The 26,757-nt window shown below is 53.3% G+C and overlaps 1 protein-coding gene across 1 annotated transcript in view; it reads left to right on the top strand.

Annotated features, from left to right (window-relative positions):
• LOC118700584 (zinc finger protein 883-like) overlaps positions 1-26,757 on the top strand; it is a 73,186-nt gene that overhangs the window by 42,378 nt on the left and 4,051 nt on the right. Inside the window, 1 exon segment of the mRNA XM_054518019.1 lies at positions 9,729-10,354. Within this exon segment, the coding sequence (XP_054373994.1) occupies positions 9,729-10,354 (626 nt within the window).

Below are 26,757 nucleotides of genomic sequence, written 5' to 3'. Positions count from 1 at the left end.
CACTTTGATTCCTTTTGTCCCAAGTTTCTCCTGAGTTCATGACTTCAGATGAACTGGAATGGTCCCGACAGCACAAAAGCAGCCCCAATGAGTAGGATCAACCCCCAGGTCACCATTAAATGCACTCAATCCACACCTTCCAGAGCCCAGCAGCAATTCCTGCCTGTGCCCCCAGCTCTGGCTCAGCCTGAGGGGCATCGCTCTGGTGTGTGCAGGGCCGGCTCCTGCAGGACACAGCGCTGGGAGCTGCTCTGTGTCCCACAGCTTCGGCATCTCAGGCGCCGCTCCACAGCTGTGGGGCTGCGCCACCACTGTTCCATGGCTGTAGCTCCTGTGCCACCACTGTTCCATGGCTGTAGCTCCTGTGCCACTACTGTTCCATGGCTGTAGCTCCTGTGCCACTACTGTTCCATGGCTGGAGTTCCTGTGCCACCACTGTTCCATGGCTGTAGCTCCTGTGCCACCACTGTTCCATGGCCGTAGCTCCTGTGCCACCACTGTTCCATGGCCGTAGCTCCTGTGCCACCACTGTTCCATGCCTGGAGTTCCTGTGCCAGCACTGTTCCATGGCCGGAGTTCCTGTGCCACCACTGTTCCATGGCCGTAGTTCCTGTGCCACCACTGTTCCATGGCTGTAGCTCCTGTGCCACCACTGTTCCGCCTTTTCCATGCTCACTCCACTGCTGCTCCAAAGCTGTGCTATGCTGTTTCAGCAAGGTTCCTCTGCTCCTGCACCACTGCTCCACTGCTGCTCCACACTGCTCATCTCCCCCTGTTCCACTGCTCCTTCTCTGCTCCTCCCCTGCTCCCCCGCTGTGTTCCACGGCTGCTGCTTCTGTTATAGTGCTGCTGCCACAGCTGCAGTGTCACAGAGAGGGGAACGTTCGGGCAACAACCACTGTGGTGTCACAGAGACCGGGACAACGGGACTGCCACAGCTGTGGTGTCACAGAGAGGGGAGCTCTGGGGCTGCCACGGCTGTGGTGTCACAGTGAGGGAAATGTTGGGGTGGCTGCTGCTGTAGTGTCATAGAAGGGAACACTGTGGCTGCCAGTGCTTTGTTGTCATAGAGAGGAGAACACTGGGGCTTCCACTGCCCCCAGTGATGTCATAGAGAGGAGTACATTGGGGCTGCCATCCTTGTGAGCTCAAAGACAGGGTAACCTTGGGGCTGCTACCCCTGGTTTGTCATGGAGAGGCTAATCTTGGGGCTGCCCCCGCTGTGGTGTCATAAAGAAGTCAATGTTGGGACTGCCAATGCAGTGGTGTGACAGACAGGGGAATGTGTGGGGAGTCACTGCTGGGGTGTCACAGACAGGGGAGCATTTGGGGCTGCCACCCCTGTGGTGTCACAGAGAGGGGAATGTTGGGGCTGCCACTGTGGTGCTGTCATAGAGAGGAGAATTCTGGGGGTGCCACCTCTGTCGTGTCACAGAGAGGGGAACACTGGGGGTGCCACCTCTGTGGTGTTACAGAGAGGGGGACGAGGACTGGCACAGCTGTGTTGTCACAGAGACAGGAACAGTGGGGCTGCAACCACTCTGGTGTCATAGAGAGGGCAACATTGTGGCTTTCACCACTGTGGTGTCACAGAGAAGGGATTTAGGGCTGCCACAGCTGTGGTGTCACAGAGAGTGGAAGGTCAAGATTGCCTCCGATGTGGTGTCACAGAGAGGGGGACACTGGGGCAGCCATCACTGTGATGTCACAGAGAGGGGAATTTTAGGACTGCCACCTGTTCTGTCACAGGGAGGGGAACATTGGAATTGCCACCCTTGTTGTGTGACAGACAGGGGAACGTTTGAATTGTCACTGCTGTGGTGTCACAGAGAGGGGGACATGGTCTTGCCACAGCTGTGGTGTCACAGAGTAGGGACACTGTGGCTGCCACCCCTGTGGTGTCACAGACAGGGGAATGCTCGATCTTGAAGTGCTGTGGTATCATAGAGAGGGGAACATTGGTGTTGCCACTGCTGTTGTGTCACAGACATGGGAACACTGCCAAACCTGCCCTGGTGCTGTGCCCACTCCAGTGCTGCTCCTCTGTGACACTTCAGTGCCTCCTGGGGACATTGTTCACACTCTGGAGACTCATGGGACTATAGGAGCCCTGTGACTCTCCAGGGTCTTGTAGAATCCATGGAACCAAGAGGAGACTGTGAAACTCTGGGCTTCATGGAACCATCCACTGTGATACCTCAGGGCCTCATGGTTCCCAGGAATCCTTGTGACTCTACAGGACTAAATGGAACCAAGGGGACATTGTGACACTGTGGAGTTCATGGAACTGAGAGGATGCTCTGAGACTCAGGTGCCTGAAGATGCTCAGGAGCCGTTGTGACCCTGTGGCTTGTGGAACCAAAGGGACACTGTGACCCTGTGGGGTCTCATGGAATCCAGAGGCCCTTGTGACTCAGTGAGGACAGTTGGAACCAAGGATCCATTGAGATATCTCAGGGCCTTGTGTTGTCCAGGGATCCTTGTGACATTGTGGGGCCTCATGGAACCAAAGGGACCCTGGGACACTGTGTGATCTCAGGGAACCAAGGGGACTCAGAGACACTGTGGGGCCTCCTGGTTCTCAGTCACTTCTGACACTTGTGTCCATCTACAAAGAGGCAAAGCTGGGCAGCCTGAGCCTGTTGATCCAGAATATTCGCATCTCCATGGGAGGATGTTCCTGCCAGCTGTGGTGCTTTGTGTTCTCTCTGCTCTCTGGGGGAATTGCATCCTACAGGAGACCCCAACTACTCCTGTAGCTGACACCACAGGGCCTGCTGTGGGGTGGGAGCAGAGGCATCTTTCACTCCATCATGTTGCTCAGAGCCCATCCAAGCAGGAAGGTTTCCAAGGATTGGGCATTCACTGGCTCTCCACTAAGGCTAATGGTGAAAGCAGGGCACTGGGGGAGGCAGCAGGGAGAGCAGAGGCTGTGCTGGGTGAGCGAGGGAAGAGAATGAGTGCAGAAGGCACAGCCCACCAGGAGGCCACCAGGCAGAGCCGTGGAGCCTCCCCAGGTGAGGGTGACCTGCCCAGGGAGTGCCCTGCTGCCCCCGGGACTGTGCTGCCACCCCCGGTGGAGGTGTTTGCCCAGCAGGATGTCCCCTGGTCACCCGGGACCGTGCTGCTGTCCCAGGCGGGAGGGCGCTGCCAGCTGAGTGTGCCGTCCCTGGGGTCAGTGGTGGAGGCGCCCCGAGCAGCCTGGCTGTGTTAAATGAGCACCCTGCAGCCCCTCAGTGCCCTGCCATGGCTGCCAAGACACCTGAAAGGACTGGCTGCTGTGCTGCTGTGCCCTCTGCTGCCCCTTGTTCTGCCCTGCTGGCAGAAACTGCCGCAACCGCCCAAGCCCAGCGCGGTTGTCAATGGAGCGCGCTGCTGCTGATCCAGATGGTGGAGAGACGTCATGCTGCAGAGCCACATTGAACAGGCACTCTGCCACTCTGCTGTGCCCTGCTGCCGCAGCTGGAACCCCAGAAGCAGCACTTGGTAGCAGCAGGGAGGCGCTTTGCCACTGCAGCCACTGCAAGGCACCCAGCCACCACCACTGTGAGATGCCTTGCTGCTGCAGGACAGTGCCTGGCCATGGAGCGGGGTTTGCTGCCCCTCCACCAGGCCCTGCCACACCAGCTGAGATCTCAGAAGCGGTGCCCGGCCCCTGCGAGATTCCAGCTCCTCTGTGCCATGCTGCTGCCCCTGTAGCCATCTCTGCCTGCGCTGGAACCACCTCTCTGTGCTTTGCTGTGACTGAAAGCGCCCCTACAGCTGTGCCCAGCCACGGCGAGACAGTGCCCGGCCCTGGCGGGAGAGCGCCCTGGCACTGTAAGGGGGTGCCTGGCTGCGGAGCCATTCCTGGCTGCTATGGAGCTGCCCGTGCCTGTTGTCAAGCTGTACCTGGCTGCTGTGAGACTCCCAGCTGCTGTGGAACACCTGGCTACGATCAAGCCGTATCTGTCGCTCCATGCCCTGCTGTCAACTGCTGGGAAAAGGCGTCGGCTGAGCAGTTCATGCAGGGGAGGGTCCCCGGCGGGGGTCCCTGGGCCAGTGCCCCACCTTGGCCAGCACCCAGCAGCCAGCTTAGAACTGGTGCAAACCAGGTGCAAAAATCTGACTGTCTAAAAAAACAAAGCATCCCAAAGGCCTGAGGTGGGTGATGATGCGATGGGATTGCTGCCCAGTGCTCTGAATGTCAAAGTGAAGAAATTCAGTGAGTGCAGGCAAAAGGCGGGAGCGACTGTGATTCTCTTAAGGCAGTTTTTGAGAGTATAGTTACAAACTGGGCATTGCTGCAGTGATTGCACCTCCTCATGGTCCTGCTGGAAACCCTGTGTAATGTAACCCAGTCGATCTCTGCCCCAGCACAGAGGTGGTGGGGATGGCCAGTTCAATGTCCTCCTGTTGAAATGTCATCCTCCTGAAACAAACAGTAAGAGCTGGGTGGCTCTTTGCCCAAGACCTGACTCCAGGATTTTAAAGTGGGCAAAAGATTGCTATGGCCTTGCTCTGTCCTTCTTATTCTACCTCTCCTAAACTTGTGGCAAATTTACTATCCGGATCCATAAAATGGGAAACCATTTTAAAACAAAACCTCTAAACATAACTAGGTGACCTGGTGTCCCAGGGTCTACAACTGGACACCTTCTCTCAATTTTGCAAGGTAAACCTGGGGTTTTTATTTTCTAAACACCAGCTAGACCTGTTGTCTAAAAACTGGGTAGACCTAGTGTTGAAAAATTTACCATCTCACCCCCCCAGTATGTGAATTGGCCTCTCTGGTGAACTTAGAGTTTTCTAGATTGGACTTGTTTATGAATAACTTTGAATGTGTTCATTTTCCCGCAAGCTGGGAGGGTTTGAGCAGGCTGCCTGAGGTCTATGAACAGTTTGCACCACGGCCAAGTGTGGAACTGAAGATCTGCCTTCCGAGGAACTGTGAATCGTTTGTCCTTGACAACAGGTAGAGAAACAGCAATTGTGAGACTGAGGGCACACCAGAAACATCACCTGCTGAACCAGAGAACGACACCAAGCCGGCGACATGCCCAGCTCAGACAGAGAACCACGGGGAACAGACACTGCAAGACATCCTTACTGTGACTGCTCCTGATAACAAATCCACCTTGTCCTTGCTGCAGTACCCAGGTGAACTGTGTGTTGGGCTTGATTGAACACCTGAGGGTAGCCCACGGGATAAGGAGGGTTTGTTTTCTGTGTGCTCAATGTGGAAAAGAGAAGAGTAATTCTCATGGTATTGTTTGTCACTTTGGTAAATGCAGGGGAGCAGCAGAAATGGCTCCAGGCAGGGAGTGGATATATGAGGAATGCAGCAGAGACTTCAAGATGAAAATTGCTCTGGGAAAACACAAAAGATTGGCACATTCATTGGTTAGAAATCAGGAAAGGGTTGCTGTTTTCCACCCAAAAGAGACTTCCAACCCAGGAGCCCACCAAAAATGCTGGACTAAAGAGGAAGAACTACTGGTAAGATTGGAGGCTCAGTTTGAGGGCAACAAAAGCATCAATAAACTCATTGCAGGACACACATCACAAGCAAAACAGCTGAACAAATCAGGGACAAAAGGAGATTGCTGCCCAGGAAACCAGCTGAGGATGTAGATAAGGAACCTGGCATGAGTCATGAAACCAGGAGAGCAGCTGGGGGCCTGAGAATGGACTTGGACAAAGATCTTGGGAGGAGTCAGATGCCTGGGAGAGCAGCTGCTGGAAGGAAAACAGATCCCAAGATGAGTCACCACCCTGATAAAGATAACAACAGCTGGGAAACAGCAAGTGACAGAGGGAGGGGGAGCTGCAGGCCCATTATCTCAGAACCCTCAGTGAATGGCTATCAGCTGGGACAATTCACACCTTCCTGTGGATATTCAAGCACTTAATAGATGATAAGGAGATGCAATCAACAATCAATCAGCACAGGAATGCTTTTGATGCCTTGAATTAATCAGCCAGATAAGAACAGCAACCCAAGATAAGAGAAAAATGGGGAGCCAGGAAAAAGGACCAATAAGACCTTTTCAAAAGTGGATGAAAAGAAGAACAGTTAAGAAAGGTCATTTTCTTTGCTTCTAAGACCTGTTCCATCTAGATAGGGGAAAACTTGCTAAAATTATCCTGAATGACAAAGAGTGTTTGTCCTGTGAAATCCCACCCATCGAACTTTATTCAGTTTTTAAAGCCTGATGGGAAACACCTGGAACGTTTGATAGTCTTGGGAACTTCCAAATTGTGGGAGATTAGGGACCGGCCCCAAGATCTGGCATTGTTACGGCAGACAGAAGCCCTCCCCTTTACCGTTACTTAGCCCCACGTGTTGTTGACCATTAACCCCTGTTATAAATGACCCTGCCTAACCGTTAATAAACGCCAGTTACCGTCCACCACATTGGTGTGTGCGTGTGCTTGGTCCATGTGGCAAAGGCGCTGCCACCGAGCCGTCCTTGACCTGGGATGCCACGCCCCAAGCGGCAGCAACACCAAATTAATGGGAAAGCCAACATTAGTGCTTTCAGAGACTTAATTATGGTAAAAGAAATTGAGAAAAATGTGCAGGAGATGAGCAAAAACTCGGCTCCCAGTCCAGGATTACTCTAAGAGACATCAAGAAGATGGATCCAGAGTACTCCTGGACCATGGAGATCTTCAGCTTATGGTTAACATCAGGAAAAATCCCAGACATGGTGAGGGCTTGCAGGACTGTTTTGATTCCTAAATCAACCAAAACAGGGCACATAAGGACATTAACAACTGCAGACCCATCCTGATCGGTTCCATCTTGCTAAGACTGTTCTCCAGGATTTTAACAGCCAAACTGACCAAGGCTTGCCCCCTCAACCCAAGGCAAAGAGGCTTTATAAGGGCAGTGGAATGCTCCGAAAACCTGAAACTCCTGCAAACTAGAATTCAGTCTGCAAAAGGAGAACACAAACCCCTGGCTGTTGTATTTGTGGACATGGCCAAGGCTTTTGACACCGCAAGCCAGCAGCACATTCTACATGCCCTACAGGAAAGGGAGGTAGATCCCCACATCATCAATCTGGTGAGCAATACTGTGAAAAATGTTTTTGTGATTTGTGTCAATCAGCAATGGAATCAGCAAATGCTTTTATCTGCTGTGTGGAAAATGGATGCATTCTTTGGGATAGATACAAAGAAGGCTTATGAAACTTTCTATAGCCAAATAAAGCTTTGAACTAGGGGAAGTATGGTAAAGTAAAGAGATGAGGTAGCAAGATGACTGATGCTTAGAATAAAATAGAGGAAGTTGTGGTGAAGCTAAGGGGACTGCAATGCGACTAAATGCTTATGTGTAATAAAAAGCTTAACAAAATCATGTAGCAGACAGTGGTGAAGGGGCCTCGCTCCAGACAAGCACAAGAAGGACAGGAAGCCAACAACCACCTGGAAAGATGATGAAATTGCTTATTCCAGCTGATTGATATTTACTCATTTCTACTAAACAAGCACACTGGAAACTGCTTTTTTATGCTTAAAAACAGTATATATACACTTTACTGAATTTGTAAGTGGTGTGTGCCATGAGTGGAGCAGTGACTCCCCGGCCAACCAGCGCTGCTTGCTCGCCTTCTTTAAAATCAAAGATATAGAAATAAAATTCACATTGACTATTGAAATTTTATGTATTAGTATGATCCTTGTCACATGGCAGCACTCCCAGTATGGTCCCAGAATAATCCCAGTTACTTTCAAGCACTCCCAGGATGGTCCCGGTTGCCTCCAGCTAGATCAACCCAGTCAGTCCCGGTATGATGCCATTTGCTCCCAGTGTGCTCCCAGTTGCTCCCAGTCACCCCCAGTCCAGGGACGATGTGCATGGTGTGTTCCCAGTCACTCTCAGACACTGCCAGGGTTAATCCAGTCAGTCCCAGTATGATCCAGTGATGACCCCGGTGTGGTCCCAGTTGCTGCCTGTAGGAACCACTTGTGCCCCACATGGTTCCAGTTGCTCCCTTTCACCCTGACTTTTGTTCCAGTCTTTCCCAGTCTTTCCCAGTGTATCCCAGTTCCTTCCAGCATATTCCCAGTTACTCCCAGCATGATCCCAGTAGAAGCCCAGTTGTTTCCAATGACCCTCAGCATGCACCCAGTCACTCCCAGTTCTCCCACATGCTCCTGGCATGATCCCAGTTGTTCACAGCTGCTCCTGCTCACCCAGAGCATGATCCCACTTGCTCCCAGTATATCCCATTTGCCTCCAACAGGGTCACAATTGCACCCGGCAGGCTCCTACTCAGTTCCAGTATGATCCTGGTATGATGTGAGTACAAATGCAGTGCAATCCCAGTCACTGCCCATTTGATCCCAGTATGATCCCAGTACAGCCCAGTCCCTCCCACTGAAGCCACTCCTGGGATCTCCCAGCCCTCTCTGCATTCACCCCTTCCGGATCTCCTGGGAGGAACCCCAAGGGCTGGAAGTCTGCAGCCAGGGTCCCCAACAAGGCCCAGTTTGGATGAAGAAGGAGAGCAAGAAGGGAAGGAAGTAAGAGAAGGAGGTTGGCTTAGGAAGGAAAAGGAGGAGGAGGGAGGGAAGATGAGGAGTGGGAGGAAGAGGAGGGACAAAGGAGGATCAGGGAAAGGAGAAGGAACCATGATGTTGAGCACTCCCTGAATTCACAGGCTGTGGGATCATCACCCATCTGTTAGAACTGGAGCATTTATCTTCTGTTAATTGGGCAGTTTTCTTTATCTCTTCCACAACCAATCCATCCTCTGGGAAATATCTTCTCTTAATGGGCCATTGAGTGTCACTGCATGACTGATAAAAACCACATCATCCCATTGTGAGATGCTCCGCCCAGGGGGAGGAGCCAAGCATTCGTACCTGGATATAACCGCATCCTTGGGACACCACATCAGCCTCTTCCCACTGGATTCTCAGAGAAGCAGCTTTCTTCTCCACAGGATTCCCAGAGGAAGACCAGGCCCAACACCACCACCACTGGACCTTCAGAGGAAAACTCCACCCTTCTACAGGATCCTAACAGAACCACATCTGTCACTGCAGGAGCTCTGCAGCCACCATTTCATAGGACTGCTACCAGCAGCCTGACCTGCAGGGCGTCACATCATATTCTGATCTGGTGAGTGGGGTTTTTTTGTAAAACGGCATTTGTATTTTTAAGATTTTCCTAGTTCAATAGCTGTTATTCCTATTCCCATACTTTTGCCTGAGATACCCTTAATTTCAAAATTCTAGTAATTTGGAGGGAGAGGATTTACTTTTTCCATTTCAAGGGAGGCTCTTGCCTTCCTTAGCAGACACCCGTCTGTTCAAACTGAGACAATGTCCCAGGACACCCGGGCAGGTGAGGAAGAAGTCAGTGCCCCTTTCCCCCTCTCTCCTGCTCCATCTCCCAGCCCAGCACAGCCCCCGGCTGCAGGACAGCCCCTCTGCCAATGCCGTCCTGCCAAGAAATCAGTGGGGGGATCTCCTTCCCCTTCCCTCTGGCACAGAGGCAAATCCCATCCTGACCTCGTCCTTCGTCCTCCAAACAAGAAGCTGAGGATGGAGATCAGAGAGGACAAATCCCTGCAGCAGAACCTCATGGAAGAGGCCATTTTGAGCAGCTCTACTGTGCAGGAATCCAATGGGGAAAAAATGTCCCAGAGGTACCAGAGGAGGAAGGGCACCAAACTCAGCCCAGGGTGCTCTGAGGAGGAAAAACGCACCCTGAGCCAGGAAGGTGGGCAGAGCTTCAGCCGGGGCTCAGAGCTGGTGGTGCATGAGCAGCTTCACGATGGGGAGAAGCCCTACAAGTGCTTGGAGTGTGGGAAGAGCTTCAGGAAGAGCTCCCACCTGATCCGCCACCAGATGATCCACACTGGGGAATGGGCCTACGAGTGTGGGGAGTGTGGGAAGGGCTTCAGCTGCAGCTCAGAACTCATCAGGCACCAACGCATCCACACTGGGGAGAGGCCCTATGAGTGTCCTGAGTGTCAGAAGAGGTTTCAGACCAGCTCCAATCTTCTGCTGCACCAGCGCATTCACACAGAGGAGAGGCCCTTCCGCTGCCCCGACTGCCAGAAGGGCTTCAAGCACAACTCCCACCTCATCAGCCATCAGCGCATCCACACTGGGGAGAGGCCCTATGAGTGTCCTGAGTGTGGGAAGAGGTTTCGGACCAGCTCCCAGCTCCTTGTGCACGAGCGGATTCACACCGAGGAGAGGCCATTCCGCTGCCCTGACTGTGGGAAGGGCTTCAAGCAAAACTCCCACCTCATCACCCACCGGTACATCCACACCGGGGAGAAACCCTATGAGTGTGGGGAATGTGGGATGAGCTTCAGCCGCAACTCTCACTTGACCAGACACCAACGAAAGCACCAGTGAGGGAAACCCTGCAAATGCCCCAAGTGCAGGAAGAGCTTTGTCCACTGCTCCAGCATCATCCCCCATTGGAGGTCCCACGTTGGAAAGAGCTCTGGTTATCTACGTTCCTTTTGATCCATGCTGGGAAGACACCTGTCCCTTTTCCTGCCCCTACCAATGACATGATGTGGGTCCAAGGTTATGAGGGTCTGGTCTTGGCTGTGTCATTACATTCACTCCTACTTCAGGTCATTGCCAGGGGCAGGAAAGGGACTCTCTCTCTCTGCCCTGAGGAGAAGGGTGTCCTTTCCAGGCAGGGGGAAATACATGACTGGGAAGAGACGGTCGGTGGTGTTGTAGATTTCCCTGCAAAAAGTTTTTCTTATCCCTTCTGTTATCCATGTTGTTGTTGTTCCTGTTTGTTCCATATCTGGTTGCTGTTCCCAATAAATTGTTCTTATCCCAGCCCGGGATCTTTGCCTTTTGTGCTTTCCATGGGAGGTGGGAGGGCAGCGAGGGGCAGCGCAGTTTTAGTGGGAGCAGGAAATTGGGGAATCCCATTCCTAAACCCCAGCCCATGGAGAACGAGCATCCCAGCTGGTGCCAGCCCTGGTGGCCATGGCAGCAGCCTTGGGAGTGGGTCCCTGGCTGGGGTTGTGGGAACCTCTTCCCTCTGGTGCCCAGGGACAGGAGTGGAGGGAACGGCTGCAGCTGAGTCAGGGCAGGCTCGGGTTGGATGTCAGGAAAAGGTTTTTGCCCAGAGGCTGCTGGGGCCCTGCCTAGGCTCCCCAGGGAAGGGTCCCAGCTCCAGGGCTCTCTGAGCTGCAGCAGCGTTTGGCCAGCGCTGCCAGGCTCAGGCTGGCATTGTTGGGGTGTCCTGTGCAGGGCCAGCAGTTGGACTGGAGGATCCTGATGGGTCCCTCCCAGCTCCGCCAATTCTATGGCTCTGGGATCCCATGAGTCTGGGGATGGGACTGGAAATGGTTGCCATGGCAACAGAACTCTGGCTGCAGGCCTGAGCTGGTGTCCATGGCAACCACCCCTGGCATGGGGTCTCCATGGAGCTGCCAAGGGACTGACCATAGACACAGGGGGATGGTGATGGCTACCATGGAAACTGACCACAGCAATGGATTCTAGTGATGGCTGCCTGCTAAGGATCCGAGTTGCCTCAGGCACTCAGAGGGGTTCCATGGGGACATTCCAAGAGTTTCCAGCCTCTTCAAGAGCTGGAATGTCACAGGCACAGACAGGGGCTCCATGGAGACCTCCCAGGGCTTTCTGGGGATGGTAAAGAGCCCTGTGGTCAGAGGCAGTCACAGCCATTCCATGGTGACATCCCAGGGCACCTTGGGCTGCAAAGGCACCGATCTGTCCCAGGCACTCACGGGGGCTCCACGGTGACATGCCAGGAGTCCCCAGGCTGCCAAAGAGCCGGGATGTCCCAGACACTCACAGAGGTTCCTGTCATGGGGAGAGTGGGAGCTTCAGGCAAAAGTTTTATTTCTTTCTTGGAGAAACTCCTGCTGAGCGATGAGGTAGAGAAATGACACCCAGCAGCCACCACAGAACCACAAAACCCCTGCAGGACCCCATAACTTCTAAAATTCCTTCTCAGAAAGGAGACTAGGAACAGCTGAAACTCCTAGCCCCAGACTTTGTCAAAGGTATAAAATATTGGACAGGTGGAATTGAACTTTAATGCAATTTGTCCTACAGGATTAATGATGCAATACCAGATAGATTTCTAGAAATACAGCTCTGTTTATTCTGATCATGATTGGACAGAAAGATCTTGATCAGAGTTCTTTCCTCCACAGCAAAGGAGCTCAAACCATTAGAATCTTCTGATCCAGGAAGCAATTTTGAAGTCAGCAGGGCCCTGCTGGAGTTGTTGGAGCCCATTGCAGGCAGAGCCTCCTGCTCCAGCAGGAACTGCCTTTCCTGTGCCATCAGCAGGCCAGGTCCCGCTGCAGGAAAAGCCCCAGGCCAGCCCCTGCACAGGGAAGGCCTCGGGCACAAGGGCAGAGTGCCATGCTGGGAGCTGTGCCAGGGAGAGCCTGAGGCACCAAAGGCACCTTGGCAGCAGCAGCTGCTTGCAGGCCATGGCCAGAAGCCTCCCTTGGCAGCCCGGCCTGGTGGCCACCACTGCAGAGCTGCTGCCTCAGGGCTCATTCCTGGCTGGCCTCTGAAAAGCCACTTCTGCTCCAGGAGCCTGACTGGGAAGCCATTAGCCCCAGCACCTTGGGGACAAGATATTAATGACAAAACTCTTCATGCCAGCAGAGACAGGGCAGGGGCAGAGGAAAGGGCACTGCCAGGGCTGCCATGGTGATGGCTGTGAGATCACTGCCCCTGCAGCAGCCTGGCTGCCCTCAGCAGACATTCTGGCCACAAGCCTTGTGAGGGCACCCAGCACAGCAGAGAACCCACACTACAGGAATTCCGTCCTTGGGAAGGGCAGGGGGTTTCACTGGGTCAGGTTGCACAAAGCTCCTGCTCCTGGACAATTCCTAGGATGGCACATCCACTTGTCTCTAAAAGAGTTGAAGTTTTGTTCCACTCTCATCATTGTAAAATATTTCCTCCTTCTAACAAATGTAACTCCAGCCTCATTCACTTTAGAGTTATTGACCCTTGTTCTGCCACTGCAAAATTGCAAGAAAATACCTTTGGCAGGTATTTTTCCATTTTCACAGACATTGGAGAGGACCCAGACATCTCCCAAGATGGGGTTTGGAGGCCTCATCACATAACCAGCAGGTAGAGGCTGCAGGTTCTGGGCTCAGTGGGGTGGAGACTGAGGACAGAACAGGAGTAGCCTGGCAGGGGCTGAAGGGTGGTTTCAGAGAGGCTGGAGCTTTCCTTCCTAGAGCATATGAGCATGAGAAGGAAATAATGGCACCAAGGGCAGCTGGGGAGGCCCAGACAAGGCAGCAGCAGAAAGGAATTTCCCTGGCAGGGCAGGGCTGTGGTTCAACACGTGCCCCAGCAGGAGCCTGGAGCAGCCCAAGGCTTTGTGTGGGCAGGCAGAAGCAGGCAGGAGGCAGAACTGTCAGCAAAGGAAGGGCCCAGCCAGCTGGGGCAGCCAGGGGATGCCAACAGCCTGCAGGGACAGAGGCGCAGGGCAGGGACACCGTAGGACAGCCTGGGCTGCACAGGGCACAGGCATGGGCAGCAGCTGCAAGACAGCCCTGCCAGAGCCAACTCCTGCAGCACTTTGGCCATGGCTGCTGGCCCTGGGCCTGAGGCCAGCAGGAGACAAGTGACCCTTGCAGGCCTGGGGCCTCATTGCCTCCTTGTCCCTGCTCAGCAGCCTGGCAGGGGCCGCCCCATGCTCCTGCCCTTGGCATTGCCCATCCCCACATCCCAGTGCCCCAGCAAGAGCCCTGAGCAATGAGGGAGGGACAGGATCTGCCTGGCCAGGGGCTGGGGCTCAGGCCTTGGCCCTTTGCATTCCTGAAACACATCCGGGTTTGCCCAGCACCAGAGACACGTTTCCCTTGCTTGTCCCCAGCTGTCATCAGTGCTTCCAGGGTTCTGCTCTAACTGGAACCTGGGGACATTTTCACATGAATTGTGTCCCTCAGTGGTACCCATTAAAAGTTAATGAAACTTTGGACTTTGAACATGAGTTTGAGTTCTCCAGAAGTTTATTGAGCACACTCTGAGGTACCGAGACTGATGCAAACAGCACCAAAGCCCAAGAGGGTCATTGAAGTCCTTGTGCTGAGTCTGTGCTGCTGAGCTGGGCTGGGCTGCTGGCCCTGAGTGTCCTAGGTTAGAATAGAAAAATGTCTTCTATTCCCATCCTCAAGAGCTGCTGAAACCAGGAGGGACATTGTTTTGTTCCTTATCTCCTGTTAATGGCCCCATCAATATCTTGCCTCATGACTCAGAGATAACTCCCTCCAGGAGCCATTTCTGTTTATCGGGTAATCAAGGACCCACCCCATGACTCAGAACGATTTCAGCCCATTGTGAGATTCCCTGCCCAGGGGAGAGGAGCTCAGCATCCCCACCTGGATATAATCTGGGCTTTGGGACAGAGCAGTCAGTCTTTCCACTGCATTGCCAGAGGAATAGCTGCCCTTACCCACTGGTTTCCAGAGGACAAGACCTACCAGATTGTTTCTACAGGATCACCGCTTCAACAAGACCATTTCATCTGGACTGCTACCACCCCCCCAACTAGCAGGGTGTCTGGTTGTATTCTGACTCTGTCACTGATTTTTCTTTTGTATTATAGCATATATATGGCTTTATCCCTTTTCCTGATAAATTGTATTTCTCACTTGGAATCTTTTACTGGTTTTGCTTTGAAACCAGAACACAGAGGCAGCTCCTGGCAAGAGCAGCAGAGCTGCAGAGAGACAGCTCTGGCCAGGAGCAGCTCCTGTGCACAGCCCAGCATGGCTGGGGCACTGCCAGGGCCCCTCAGGGACACCAGCAGGGCACAGACAGAGCTCCCAGGGGCTCAGCACTGGCAGGGGCTGTGGCATGTCCCAGAGGGGGCTGTGGCACAGCAGCACCTCTGTGGCTGTGTCATGGAGGCACAGAGCAGCTGTGATGTCAGCAAGGGGCTGTGTGACAGCACAGAGTGGGCTGTGTGAGGTCACAGCTTTGGCTATGACATCACAGAGCTTGTGGTTTGAGGTCATCAAGCAGCTACAGCATCATAGAGGGGACTGTGTGACATCACAGAGCAGGCTGTGACATCATGGCATGGCTGTACGACATCATGGATCCGGCTGTGAGGTCAAAGTGTGTGCTGTGTCATTACAGAGTGGGTGTAAGACATCCCAGAGAGGGTTGTGTGACATCGCTGAGGGGGTTGTGACATCAAAGGTGGCTGTGGCATCACCGCGTAGAGTGTGAGGCCATAGAGCAGACCCTATGATCATGGAGGGTGGCTCTATGACATCAGAGAGTGGGTTGAGACATCACTGGGTGTCTGAGTAACATCACAGAAAAGGCTGTGACGTCACAGAACAGACTGTGACATCATGGAGTGACTTTGTGACATCACAGTGTCTTCTGTGATGTCACTGCACAGCTGTATGACACCACAGAGTGATATGCCAGCCTTGGGACTGTGACATCACAGGGGCTGTGTGACATCACAGAGGGCTCTGTGACATCACAGGGGCTGTGTGAGGTCACTGGGGAGGTCACTCTGCCCCAGCCCCCCTCAGTTTTCCCCCAGAGCACTCCAACCCTGCTCATGCACAGCGGGGTCCCCTGTCCCCCTGGGTCCCCCCGCCCCCGGCCCCGCAGCCTCCCCCAGAGGATGTTCCATGAGATCGACCCCAGAGCCTGACACGGGGACGTGGGGCCGGGGCCCTGGGGGTGGCACAGGGGGACAGGGACCCCCCGGCAGTGTCCCGTGTCCCCCAGGGCCAGAGCCTGGGCCAGGGCTCCTTCACCCTGGTACCAATGAGGTCTTGAGAGCACTGAAAAAATCCCCAGCAAGGGATCAGCAAAAACCAGATTTAATATTAAGTGACAGCAGCACAAAGTTCCTTGGCAAGAGTCACTCTGCTCCTGACTGGACACGTCAGGCACACCAAGTAAACAAAGCAACAACTAAACCAAACCAAATCCAGGCAATCAAACCAGAAATGAGCCAAGAACTGTCCCTGTGTGTGTGTGACACAAAAGGACAGTGGGGGCAAGGATAAAAGGAATATGGCCTAAACAATTAACAGAGCTCAAACTTAACAGGACTTAACTTATACCTTAACCTTAACTGATACCTTCAATTTCATAATTTCGCAAAAGAACAGCATTTAACACTACTTAACCAAACTTAAAACATATGACTTAGCAATTTAACAGAGGAATACCATTTAATATTCAACTTAGCTAATAAATAAATTGCAAACGAACAACTCTTAGCAGCATGTAACTTAGCTTAGACCTTGTGACTTAGCATTAGTTACTGCCATCTGGATATCTGACCAACTCAGCTATCTAAGGCACTCAAACCCCTCAGAGAGCAGCATTTCTGCCACATTTCCCCAGCACAGGCACTCCTGTGTGCACACAGACACCAAGAGTCAGTGCAGGGCACCTGGGAGAAATTCCCCTGAGGGCAGGGAAATGCTCCCTGAGGATGCTTTGGCATCTCCCCCGCAGGCAAAGGGCTGAGCCTGGAGGAGTGGGGGGATCGGCCCAGGCTCCGTCGGTGTTCGGGATCCCTGAGTGCAGCAAACGGGAGAGTTCCTGGCTGGGAGAGGCCCCACTCAGAGGGAGTCGCTGGCCCAGGAGAGCTCCAAGGGCTCCTTTTGGAGGGCTGTTTGCAGGGCCCCAAGAGAGGGGCTTCAGTGCCAGCAATGCTTCATCCTGGCCGCACTGGGCACCAGCAGCTTTCTTTGGCAGGGTGAGAACAGGGATGTTGTGCCACTGAGGGAACAAAACCAGTTCCCAGGGCTGCTCCTACAGAAAACAGGAGCTGGTTGGGCAGCAGCAGTGCCTGGAGCAGACAGTGTTTGTGATGAGCTGCAGAGGAGCTGAGCCCAGGGGCTGTTGGCCAAGGCCGAGGCCCGGGGAGCATTTCTCAGCTGGCCTGGGAAGGGGAGGGGGGAATGCAGCAGCACAGGGCCCCTGGAATGTAGGGGCCATTGTGACACTGTGGGGCCTTGTGACACCAAGGGACCAGGGTGACACTATGAGGCCCCATGGAATAAGCAAAGCATTGTGACACTGTGGGCCACCATGGAACCAAGGAGACAATTGTGACATTGTGGGGCCTGATGAAACCAAGAGGCCTTTGTGACATTGCAGGGCTGCATGGAACCAAGGGGCCCCTGTAACATTGCAGGGACTTCTGTCATCAGTGGTCCATTGTGACACTAAGAAACCAAGGGGGACCATTGTGACACTGCAGGGCTTCATGGAACCAAAGCTCCAGGGTGACACAGACAGGCCGCCTGTCATCAATGGTCCATTGTGACACTGTGGAGCCAAAAGAGACCATTGTGACACCACTAACCCCCATGGGCCAAAGGTCCATTGTGACATTGCAGGGCTCACAGAACAGAGGAGTGATGTGACATTGTGGGGCCTGTGGAATCACAGAGACCATTGTGACACTGCAAGGCCTCGTGGAATCATTGGGACCATTGTGACACTGTGGGACCTTAAGGAACCTGGGGACCATTGTGACACTGTGGGACCCCATGGAACCAAGGCACCCTTGTGACACCTCAGGACCCCATAAAACCAAGAGAACACGGAACAGGTCTGCCTGGTTTGGCCTCCCGTGGGCCACCTGACTGGTCCAGCTGACCTTGGCATGTTGAGGGTCTCTTCTCATTTGCTGCTGAAACACTGGGGCTCCATGCTTTCCTTCCTATGGAAGAGAACTGTCCTTCTCCTCCAGGCACCCATGACCAGAATTGGGATTTCACCATCAAATTTCCTTCTATCTGGGATTGTTCAGATAGCAATATTGCCAGGACAAGTCTGTCTGGCAGTGGTTTCACAAGGGTCACCTCTCATCTGGCCCCAAAACCCTGGGGAAGACTCCGTGCTTTCCTTCCTATGGAAGAGAACTGTCCTTCTTGGCCAGGTGCCCATGGCCAAATTTGGCTTCCACCTCCAATACTGCCTATTGTGACAGACTGGAGGAGATTGTTGACTTGAATCATTTTGTGTGTGTGGGAGGAAGAGGCAGGTCCAGCCTTGCCCTGCCCTGTGACCCCAGCTCTGCCCTGCCCTGGAACCCCAATCCCCCAGATCCTCCATCCCAGCCCAGCAGTGTCTGCCAGTCCCTGGCAAAGCACAGGCAATGCTCCACAGCCACCTCTGCAGCCCCCAGCCCAGCTCCTGAGGGACCAAATGAGCCCAAGTCCCACCTGGGGGATGGGCACAGGAAGACCGAGGGTGACCACAAGGGTGACCACAAGGCAAGCACACATCTTGACCCTCCCTCCTCTTGGCATTTCCATCTGAACAACACTGGAATGCAGGTGTGGGTGCTTCTCTGGTTCTTATTTGTCTTTTTCTCTGTCTACTTCTTCTATTTCTGTCTCCTTGCAAATTTTGATTAACTTCAGATTGAATGGGCTTACAGTTTGTGAAGTTGAATGGGCCAAGTTAATGCTTTGAGAAGTGTTTGGTTTTGATTCACTGTCATATTAAACCTTTTGCCAAAGGTTCTCTGATTTTCTAAAGTTGCCAGTAAAGGCTGTTTGGTTGTTTTGAGCTCCTGAGAATGTCTTGTTGGTATTTGTCCAGTAGATCCAACTCAGAGGACACAAACAATTGTAATTCCTTTAAAATGTCTCATTAAGAGAATTGTTTGAGTAATGGGAGTCAGGGCTTGCCTGTCCTGCTTGGCCCAGCCCAGGCAGGGCTTTCCCAGCCACATTCCACACTCAATTGCCCAGCTGGAGCTGCTGGTGCCTCTGAGTTCTGCTTGCCCAGCCCCAGGGACGCTCTCCTTGTCTGCCCATTCCCCCACAGTCTCTGGGCAGGGATGGCTTCAGTGGGGGCTGCTGACATCCTCAGCAACTTGCAGAGGCTGCTGCTGAATTTTCCTGCTCCAGAGGCTCAAAGTGTATTCAATCTGAATAGATCATATTTAAAAAGAGAGTGAGAAAACATTTTCAAGGCTGCTTAGGTTTTTCTTCCTGTTAATACATGGATATGTGCAATCTCCAATTGACACTGAATCCAGGTTCCTCCTCGTGCTGTTTGAATGGCTATGAAAATCAAGACCGTCCATGGCTGACAATCAATCAGACTCTGTCCCAACCCCCACCCCACCATTTCCCCCATCCAAGCCCTGGCATTCAGAGCAGCCTTGTGCAAATCTGAGCTGCCTCCAGCCCAGGCTGCACCTGCAGCTTTCAGCTCCTTGGCTCCAACTCCCACCTGCTTTCCTTGGAGAAGGAGCTGCCCGAGACACAGAGGGATGTTCATTTCTTGTCAGCCAACAGAGCCAAGGGAAGGCACAGCTCCATCAAATGCAAAAGTCATTCTTCCCCTTGGCTCTGCCCTGCCCCTGATCCCCCCAGCCCATCCTGTTTCCTTCATCCCTCATTCCCCAGGGACTTTCTGGGACAAGGGAGCTCTGCTCTGGCTATGGAGGGAGGTGCAAGTGCAGCCCCTGGAGTGGCAACCACAACTCGTCAGGTTTGTGTCCTTGGAGGGACCAGGAACTGCTGAGACTCAGAGGCACAGAAAGGTTTCTCTTCATGGCCAACATAAAAATTTGAAAATTTGAAAATTTAATAGACATCAAAACCCTTCCCTCTGCTCCTTTTGACATCCCAACAACATCTGACATGTCCACCATCCACAAGGGATTGCCATAGAAAGGATTTAGACAAAGACATGAGAAGAGGCAATATGAAAGATAAAAATACATCTAAGATGCTGAATAAAGAGCTCTTTAAACTTCTGAAAGATTGGGCAACTCCCTGAAGCTCAAAGCATGAAGCCATTCAAGGCAGATGCATTGGAATGACCAGAGAACAGCTGCAGGAGGAAATGTGGGAGCAACAGGAAAGACATAGATGCAGCTGCTCTAAATGAAGAGATGTCCTTGGACATGGCCATTTAACCAGGAGAGCTCAAAACACCTGAAGGAAGAAGGGAATGAAATATTAGACTGAATGTTGGAGGCACAGCTAGAGGGGAAGATCAATATTTCTTCTCCTGCCATCAGTAGAAGAATCCAGTTGATCCAGGAAATTCCTGTTCCTGGTGGGAAAACTTGGCCATTTCTTCAAAGTCCTCAATGACCCAGATAATAAAGATTTGATTCTATATAATGAAGCTAACAGGTATTAAAACCTGTGCCCCTTTCCAGGCCGACATCAGTTGTGTCCCCATGAACAGGCAGTTCCCCTGGTAGGGCCCCAGTAGCCAGAGGTGCTGAGCTGGGATTGGCATCTCCCAGAGAGGAGCTGAGGGAGAGCAGAGCACCTTGCAAGCTGATGAGTCTGCTGGAATTCCATCCCCTCCCCATTGCACAGTAGCCCTGCATTTCCCTTCTCCAGCCTTGGTCTCCAGCACAGCCATGGAGCCTCTTTGGGCTCCTGAGTGTTCCTGCAGCCCCCAAGGGCAGCTGAGCTCTGCCTTTGGCACACTCAGCCCTCAAGGGGCTCTCCTCCAGAACAGGTAATGTTGGAGGTGGAAGCCAAATTTGGCCATGGGCAGCTGGCCAAGAAGGGCAGTTCCTTTCCATAGGAAGGAAAGCACGGAGCCCCAGTGTTTCAGCAGCAGATGAGAAGAGACCTTCAATTGCCGAGGTCAGCTGGACCAGTCAGGTGGCCCATGGGAGGCCAAACCAGCCAGACCTGTTCCGTGTTCTCTTGGTTTTATGGGGTCCTGAGGTGTCACAATGGCCCCCAGGTTCCTTAAGGTCCCGCAGTATCACAATGGTTCCAACAATTCCATGAGGCCTTGCAGTGTCACGATGGTCTCCTTTGGCTCCACAGTGTCACCATGGACCATTGATGACAGGCGGCCCAACTGTGTCACCCTGGAGCTTTGGTTCCATGAAGCCCTGCAGTGTCACAATGGCCCCCTTGGTTTCTTAGTGTCACAAGGAACCACTGATGACAGAAGGCCCTGCAATGTTACAGGGGCCCCTTGGTTCCATGCAGCCCTGCAATGTCACAAAGGCTCTTGGTTTCACCAGGCCCCACAGTGTCACAATTGTCTCCTTGGTTCCATGGTGGCCCACAGTGTCACAATGCTTTGCTTATTCCATGGGGCCTCATAGTGTCACAATGGTCTCCATGATTCCATGAGTCCCCTCACTTTTACAACAGCCCCCTGGTTCCATGAGGCTTTGAAGTGTCTTCATGGTCTTTCCATGGTTCCATGGTTCAATGGTTCCTTGCAATGTCACAATGGACATTTGGTTCCATGATACCCCAAAGTGCCACAATGGTCTGTATGGTTCCATGAGGCCCCACGGTGTCCCAATGGACCCCTGGTTTAATGGGGCCTCTCAGTGTCACAATGATCTCTACATTCCATGGAGTCACACAGCGTCAGTATGGTCCCCTTGGTCCCATGAGGCCCAGCAATGTCACAGTGGTCTCCATGATTCCATGAGGCCCCACAGTGTCACAATGCTTTGCTTATTCCATGGGGCCTCATAGTGTCACAATGGTCCCTTGGTGTCACAAGGCCCCACAGTGTCACAATGGCCCCTACATTCCATGGGCCCTGTGCTGCTGCATTCCCGCCTCCCCTTCTCAGGCCGCCCTGCCAGCTGAGAAATGCTCCTTGGGCCTCGGCCTTGGTCAACAGCCCCTGGGCTCAGCTCCTCTGCAGCTCATCACAAACACTGTCTGCTCCAGGCACTGCTGCTGCCCAACCAGCTCCTGCTTTCTGTGGCAGCAGCCCTGGGAGCTCTTTCTGTTCCCTCCGTGGCACAACATCCCTGTTCTCACCCTGCCAAAGAAAGCTGTTGGTGCCAACAACGACGGAGCCTGGGCCGATCCCCCCACTCCTCCAGGCTCAGCCCTTTGCCTGTGGGGGAGATGCCAAAGCATCCTCAGGGAGCATTTCCCTGCCCTCAGGGGAATTTCTCCCAGGTGCCTTGCACTGACTCTTTGTGTCTGTGTGCGCACAGGAGTGCCTGTGCTGGGGAAATGTGGCAGAAATGCTGCTCTCTGAGGGGTCTGAGTGCCTTGGATAGCTGAGTCAGTCAGGCCTGTAGGTAAGGGTGAGTCACAAGCTGTAAGCAAGGTTAAATGCTGCTAAGAGTTGTTCTTTTCCTAAGTTGTTGCATTCAATATAGGTATTAGGCTAAGTTGAATATTGTTAAGTGTTATTCCACTGTGAAATCATTAGGTCATAAGTTATAAGTAAGTTTAGATACTGTTAAGTGCTGTTCTTTTGCTAAATGCTGAAGTCTAAGGTATCAGTCAAGTTCTGTTAAGTTTGAGCTCAGTTTAGCTTTTAGGCTGCATTCCTTTTATCCTTGCCCCCACTGTCCTTTAGGCACACATGCATGCATGCAAAGACACACGGACAGTTCATGGTTCATTTCTGGTTTGACTGCCTGGACTTTGTTTGGTTTTGTTGTTGATTTGTTTCCGTGGTGTGCCTGACATGTCCAGTCAGGAGCAGAGTGACTCTTGCCAAGGAACTCTGTGGTGCTGTCGCTTAATATTAAATCTGGTTTTTGCTGATCCCTTGCTGGGGATTTTTTTCAGCGCTCTCAAGGCCTCGTTGGTACCAGGGTGAAGGAGCCCTGGCCCAGGCTCTGGCCCTGGAGGACACGGGAACACTGCCGGGGGGTCCCTGTCCCCCTGTGCCACCCCCAGGGCCCCGGCCCCCTGTCCCCGTGTCAGGCTCTGGGGTCGATCTTGTGGAACATCCTCTGGGGGAGGCTGCGGGGCCGGGGCCGGGGGGACCCGGGGGCACAGGGGACCCCGCTGTGCACGAGCAGGGTTGGACTGCTCTGGGGGGAACTGTGAGGGGGGCTGGGGCAGAGTGACCTCCCCAATGACCTCACACAGCCCCTGTGATGTCACAGTCCCAAGGCTGGCATATCACTCTGTGGTGTCGTACAGCTGTGCAATGACATCACAGAAGACACTGTGATGTCACAAAGTCACTCCGTGATGTCACAGCCTGTTCTGTGATGTCACAGCCTGTTTTGTGATGTTACTCAGACACCCACTGATGTCACAAACCATTCTCTGACGTCATAGAGCCACCCTCCATGATGCATAGGGTCTGCTCTATGGCCTCACACCCTACCCTATCATGCCACAGCCACCTCTGCACAGTCACAACCCCCTCAGTGATGTCACACGAGCCTCTCTGTGGTGTCATACTGCCACTCTGTAATGTCACAGCACACACTTTAACCTCATAGCCAGCTCCATGATGTCATACAGCCATGCCATGACATCACAGCCTGCTCTGTGATGTCACACAGAGCCCCGTAGGACACTGTGGCGGCTCGAAGACGTCACACAAAAATCTCTGTGATGTCATAGCCCAATCTGTGACCTCACACAGCCCACTCTGTGCTGTCACAAAGGCCCTTGCTGACATCACAGCTGCTCTGTGCCACTATGACACAGCCACAGAGGTGCTGCTGTGCCACAGCCCCCTCTGGGACATGCCACAGCCCCTGCCAGTGCTGAGCCCCTGGGAGCTCAGTCTGTGCCCTGCTGGTGTCCCTGAGGGGCCCTGGCAGTGCCCCAGCCATGCTGGGCTGTGCACAGGAGCTGCTCCTGGCCAGAGCTGTCTCTCTGCAGCTCTGCTGCTCTTGCCAGGAGCTGCCTCTGTGTTCTGGTTTCAAAGCAAAACCAGTAAAAGATTCCAAGTGAGAAATACAATTTATCAGGAAAAGGGATAAAGCCATATATATGCTATAATACAAAAGAAAAATCAGTGACAGAGTCAGAATACAACCAGACACCCTGCTAGTTGGGGGGGTGGTAGCAGTCCAGATGAAATGGTCTTGTTGAAGCGGTGATCCTGTAGAAACAATCTGGTAGGTCTTGTCCTCTGGAAACCAGTGGGTAAGGGCAGCTATTCCTCTGGCAATGCAGTGGAAAGACTGACTGCTCTGTCCCAAAGCCCAGATTATATCCAGGTGGGGATGCTGAGCTCCTCTCCCCTGGGCAGGGAATCTCACAATGGGCTGAAATCGTTCTGAGTCATGGGGTGGGTCCTTGATTACCCGATAAACAGAAATGGCTCCTGGAGGGAGTTATCTCTGAGTCATGAGGCAAGATATTGATGGGGCCATTAACAGGAGATAAGGAACAAAACAATGTCCCTCCTGGTTTCAGCAGCTCTTGAGGATGGGAATAGAAGACATTTTTCTATTCTAACCTAGGACACTCAGGGCCAGCAGCCCAGCCCAGCTCAGCAGCACAGACTCAGCACAAGGACTTCAATGACCCTCTTGAGGCTTTGGTGCTGTTTGCATCAGACTCGGTACCTCAGAGTGTGCTCAATAAACTTCTGGAGAACTCAAACTCACATTCAAAGTCCAAAGTTTCATTAACTTTTAATGGGTACCACTGAGGGACACAATTCATGTGAAAATGTCCCCAGGTTCCAGTTAGAGCAGAACCCTGGAAGCACTGATGACAGCTGGGGACAAGCAAGGGAAACGTGTCTCTGGTGCTGGGCAAAGCTGGATGTGTTTCAGGAATGCAAAGGGCCAAGGCCTGAGCCCCAGCCCCTGGCCAGGCAGGTCCTGTCCCTCCCTCATTGCTCAGGGCTCTTGCTGGGGCACTGGGATGTGGGGATGGGCAATGCCAAGGGCAGGAGCATGGGGCGGCCCCTGCCAGGCTGCTGAGCAGGGACAAGGAGGCAATGAGGCCCCAGGCCTGCAAGGGTCACTTGTCCCCTGCTGGCCTCAGGCCCAGGGCCAGCAGCCATGGCCAAAGTGCTGCAGGAGTTGGCTCTGGCAGGGCTGTCTTGCAGCTGCTGCCCATGCCTGTGCCCTGTGCAGCCCAGGCTGTCCTACGGTGTCCCTGCCCTGCGCCTCTGTCCCTGCAGGCTGTCGGCATCCCCCAGCTGCCCCACCTGGCTGGGCCCTTCCTTTGCTGACAGGTCTGCCTCCTGCCTGCCTCTGCCTGCCCACACAAAGCCTTGGGCTGCTCCAGGCTCCTGCTGGGGCACGTGTTGAACCACAGCCCTGCCCTGACAGGGAAATTCCTTTCTGCTGCTGCCTTGTCTGGGCCTCCCCAGCTGCCCTTGGTGCCATTATTTCCTTCTCATGCTCATATGCTCTAGGAAGGAAAGCTCCAGCCTCTCTGAAACCACCCTTCAGCCCCTGCCAGGCTACTCCTGTTCTGTCCTCAGTCTCCACCCCACTGAGCCCAGAACCTGCAGCCTCTACCTGCTGGTTATGTGATGAGGCCTCCAAACCCCATCTTGGGAGATGTCTGGGTCCTCTCCAATGTCTGTGAAAATGGAAAAATACCTGCCAAAGGTATTTTCTTGCAATTTTGCAGTGGCAGAACAAGGGTCAATAACTCTAAAGTGAATGAGGCTGGAGTTACATTTGTTAGAAGGAGGAAATATTTTACAATGATGAGAGTGGAACAAAACTTCAACTCTTTTACGAGACAAGTGGATGTGCCATCCTAGGAATTGTCCAGGAGCAGGAGCTTTGTGCAACCTGACCCAGTGAAACCCCCTGCCCTTCCCAAGGACGGAATTCCTGTAGTGTGGGTTCTCTGCTGTGCTGGGTGCCCTCACAAGGCTTCTGGCCAGAATGTCTGCTGAGGGCAGCCAGGCTGCTGCAGGGGCAGTGACCTCACAGCCATCACCATGGCAGCCCTGTCCCCTGGGCCTGGCTCTGCCCTTTGCTCTGCCCCTGCCTTGTCTCTGCTGGCATGAAGAGTTTTGTCATTAATATCTTGTCCCCAAGGTGCTGGGGCCAATGGCTTCCCAGTCAGGCTACTGGAGCACAAGTGGCATTTCAGAGCCCAGCCAGGAATGAGGCCTGAGGCAGCAGCTCTGCAGTGGTGGCCACCAGGCCGGGCTGCCAAGGGAGGCTTCTGGCCATGGCCTGCAAGCAGCTGCTGCTGCCAAGGTGCCTTTGGTGCCTCAGGCTCTCCCTGGCACAGCTCCCAGCACGGCACTCTGCTCTTGTGCCCGAGGCCCTCCCTGTGCTGGGGCTGGCCTGGGGGTTTTCCTGCAGTGGGACCTGGCCTGCTGATGGCACAGGAAAGGCAGTTCCTGCTGGAGCAGGAGGCTCTGCCTGCAATGGGCTCCAACAACTCCAGCAAGGCCCTGTTGACTTCAAAATTGCTTCCTAGAGCACAATATTCTAATAATTGTTATAGTTCCTGTACTGTGGAGTAAATAACTGTGCTAGTGATCTTTCCATCTGATCATGATCAGAATCAATCAGAGGTGTATTTATACTAATTTATCTGGTATTCTGTCATTAATCCTGTAGGACAAATTGTGTTAAAGTTCAATTTCACCTGTCCAATGCTTTCGACCTTTGACAAAGTCAGGGGCAGGAATGTGATCCAGCCGCTGCCAGTGTCCTCTCTCAGAAGGAATTTGAGAAGTCTAGGCGTCCTGCAGGGCTTTGAGGATCCATGGTGGCTGTTGGCTGTCATTTCTCCACCTCATGTCTCAGCAGGAGTTTCTCCAGTAAAGAAACAAAGCTTTCGCCTGAAGCTCCCACTGTGGCCATGACAGGAACCCCTGTGAGTGTCTGGGACATCCCGGCTCTTTGGCAGCCTGGGGACTCTTGGGATGTCATCGTGGATCCCCCGTGAGTGCCTGTGACAGATCGGTGCCTTTGCCGCCCAAGGTGCCCTGGGATGTCACCATGGAATGGCTGTGAGTGCCTCTGACCACAGGGCTCTTTACCATTCCCAGAAAGCCCTGGGAGGTCTCCATGGAGCCCCTGTCTCTGCCTGTGACATTCCAGCTCTGGAACCGCCTGGA

Source organism: Molothrus ater, chromosome 31 (assembly GCF_012460135.2).
Source record: "Molothrus ater isolate BHLD 08-10-18 breed brown headed cowbird chromosome 31, BPBGC_Mater_1.1, whole genome shotgun sequence".
Taxonomy (NCBI): Eukaryota; Metazoa; Chordata; class Aves; order Passeriformes; family Icteridae; genus Molothrus; species Molothrus ater.
The sequence above is the reverse complement of the archived record's forward strand: the minus strand, read 5'-3'. Positions and strand labels throughout refer to the sequence as shown.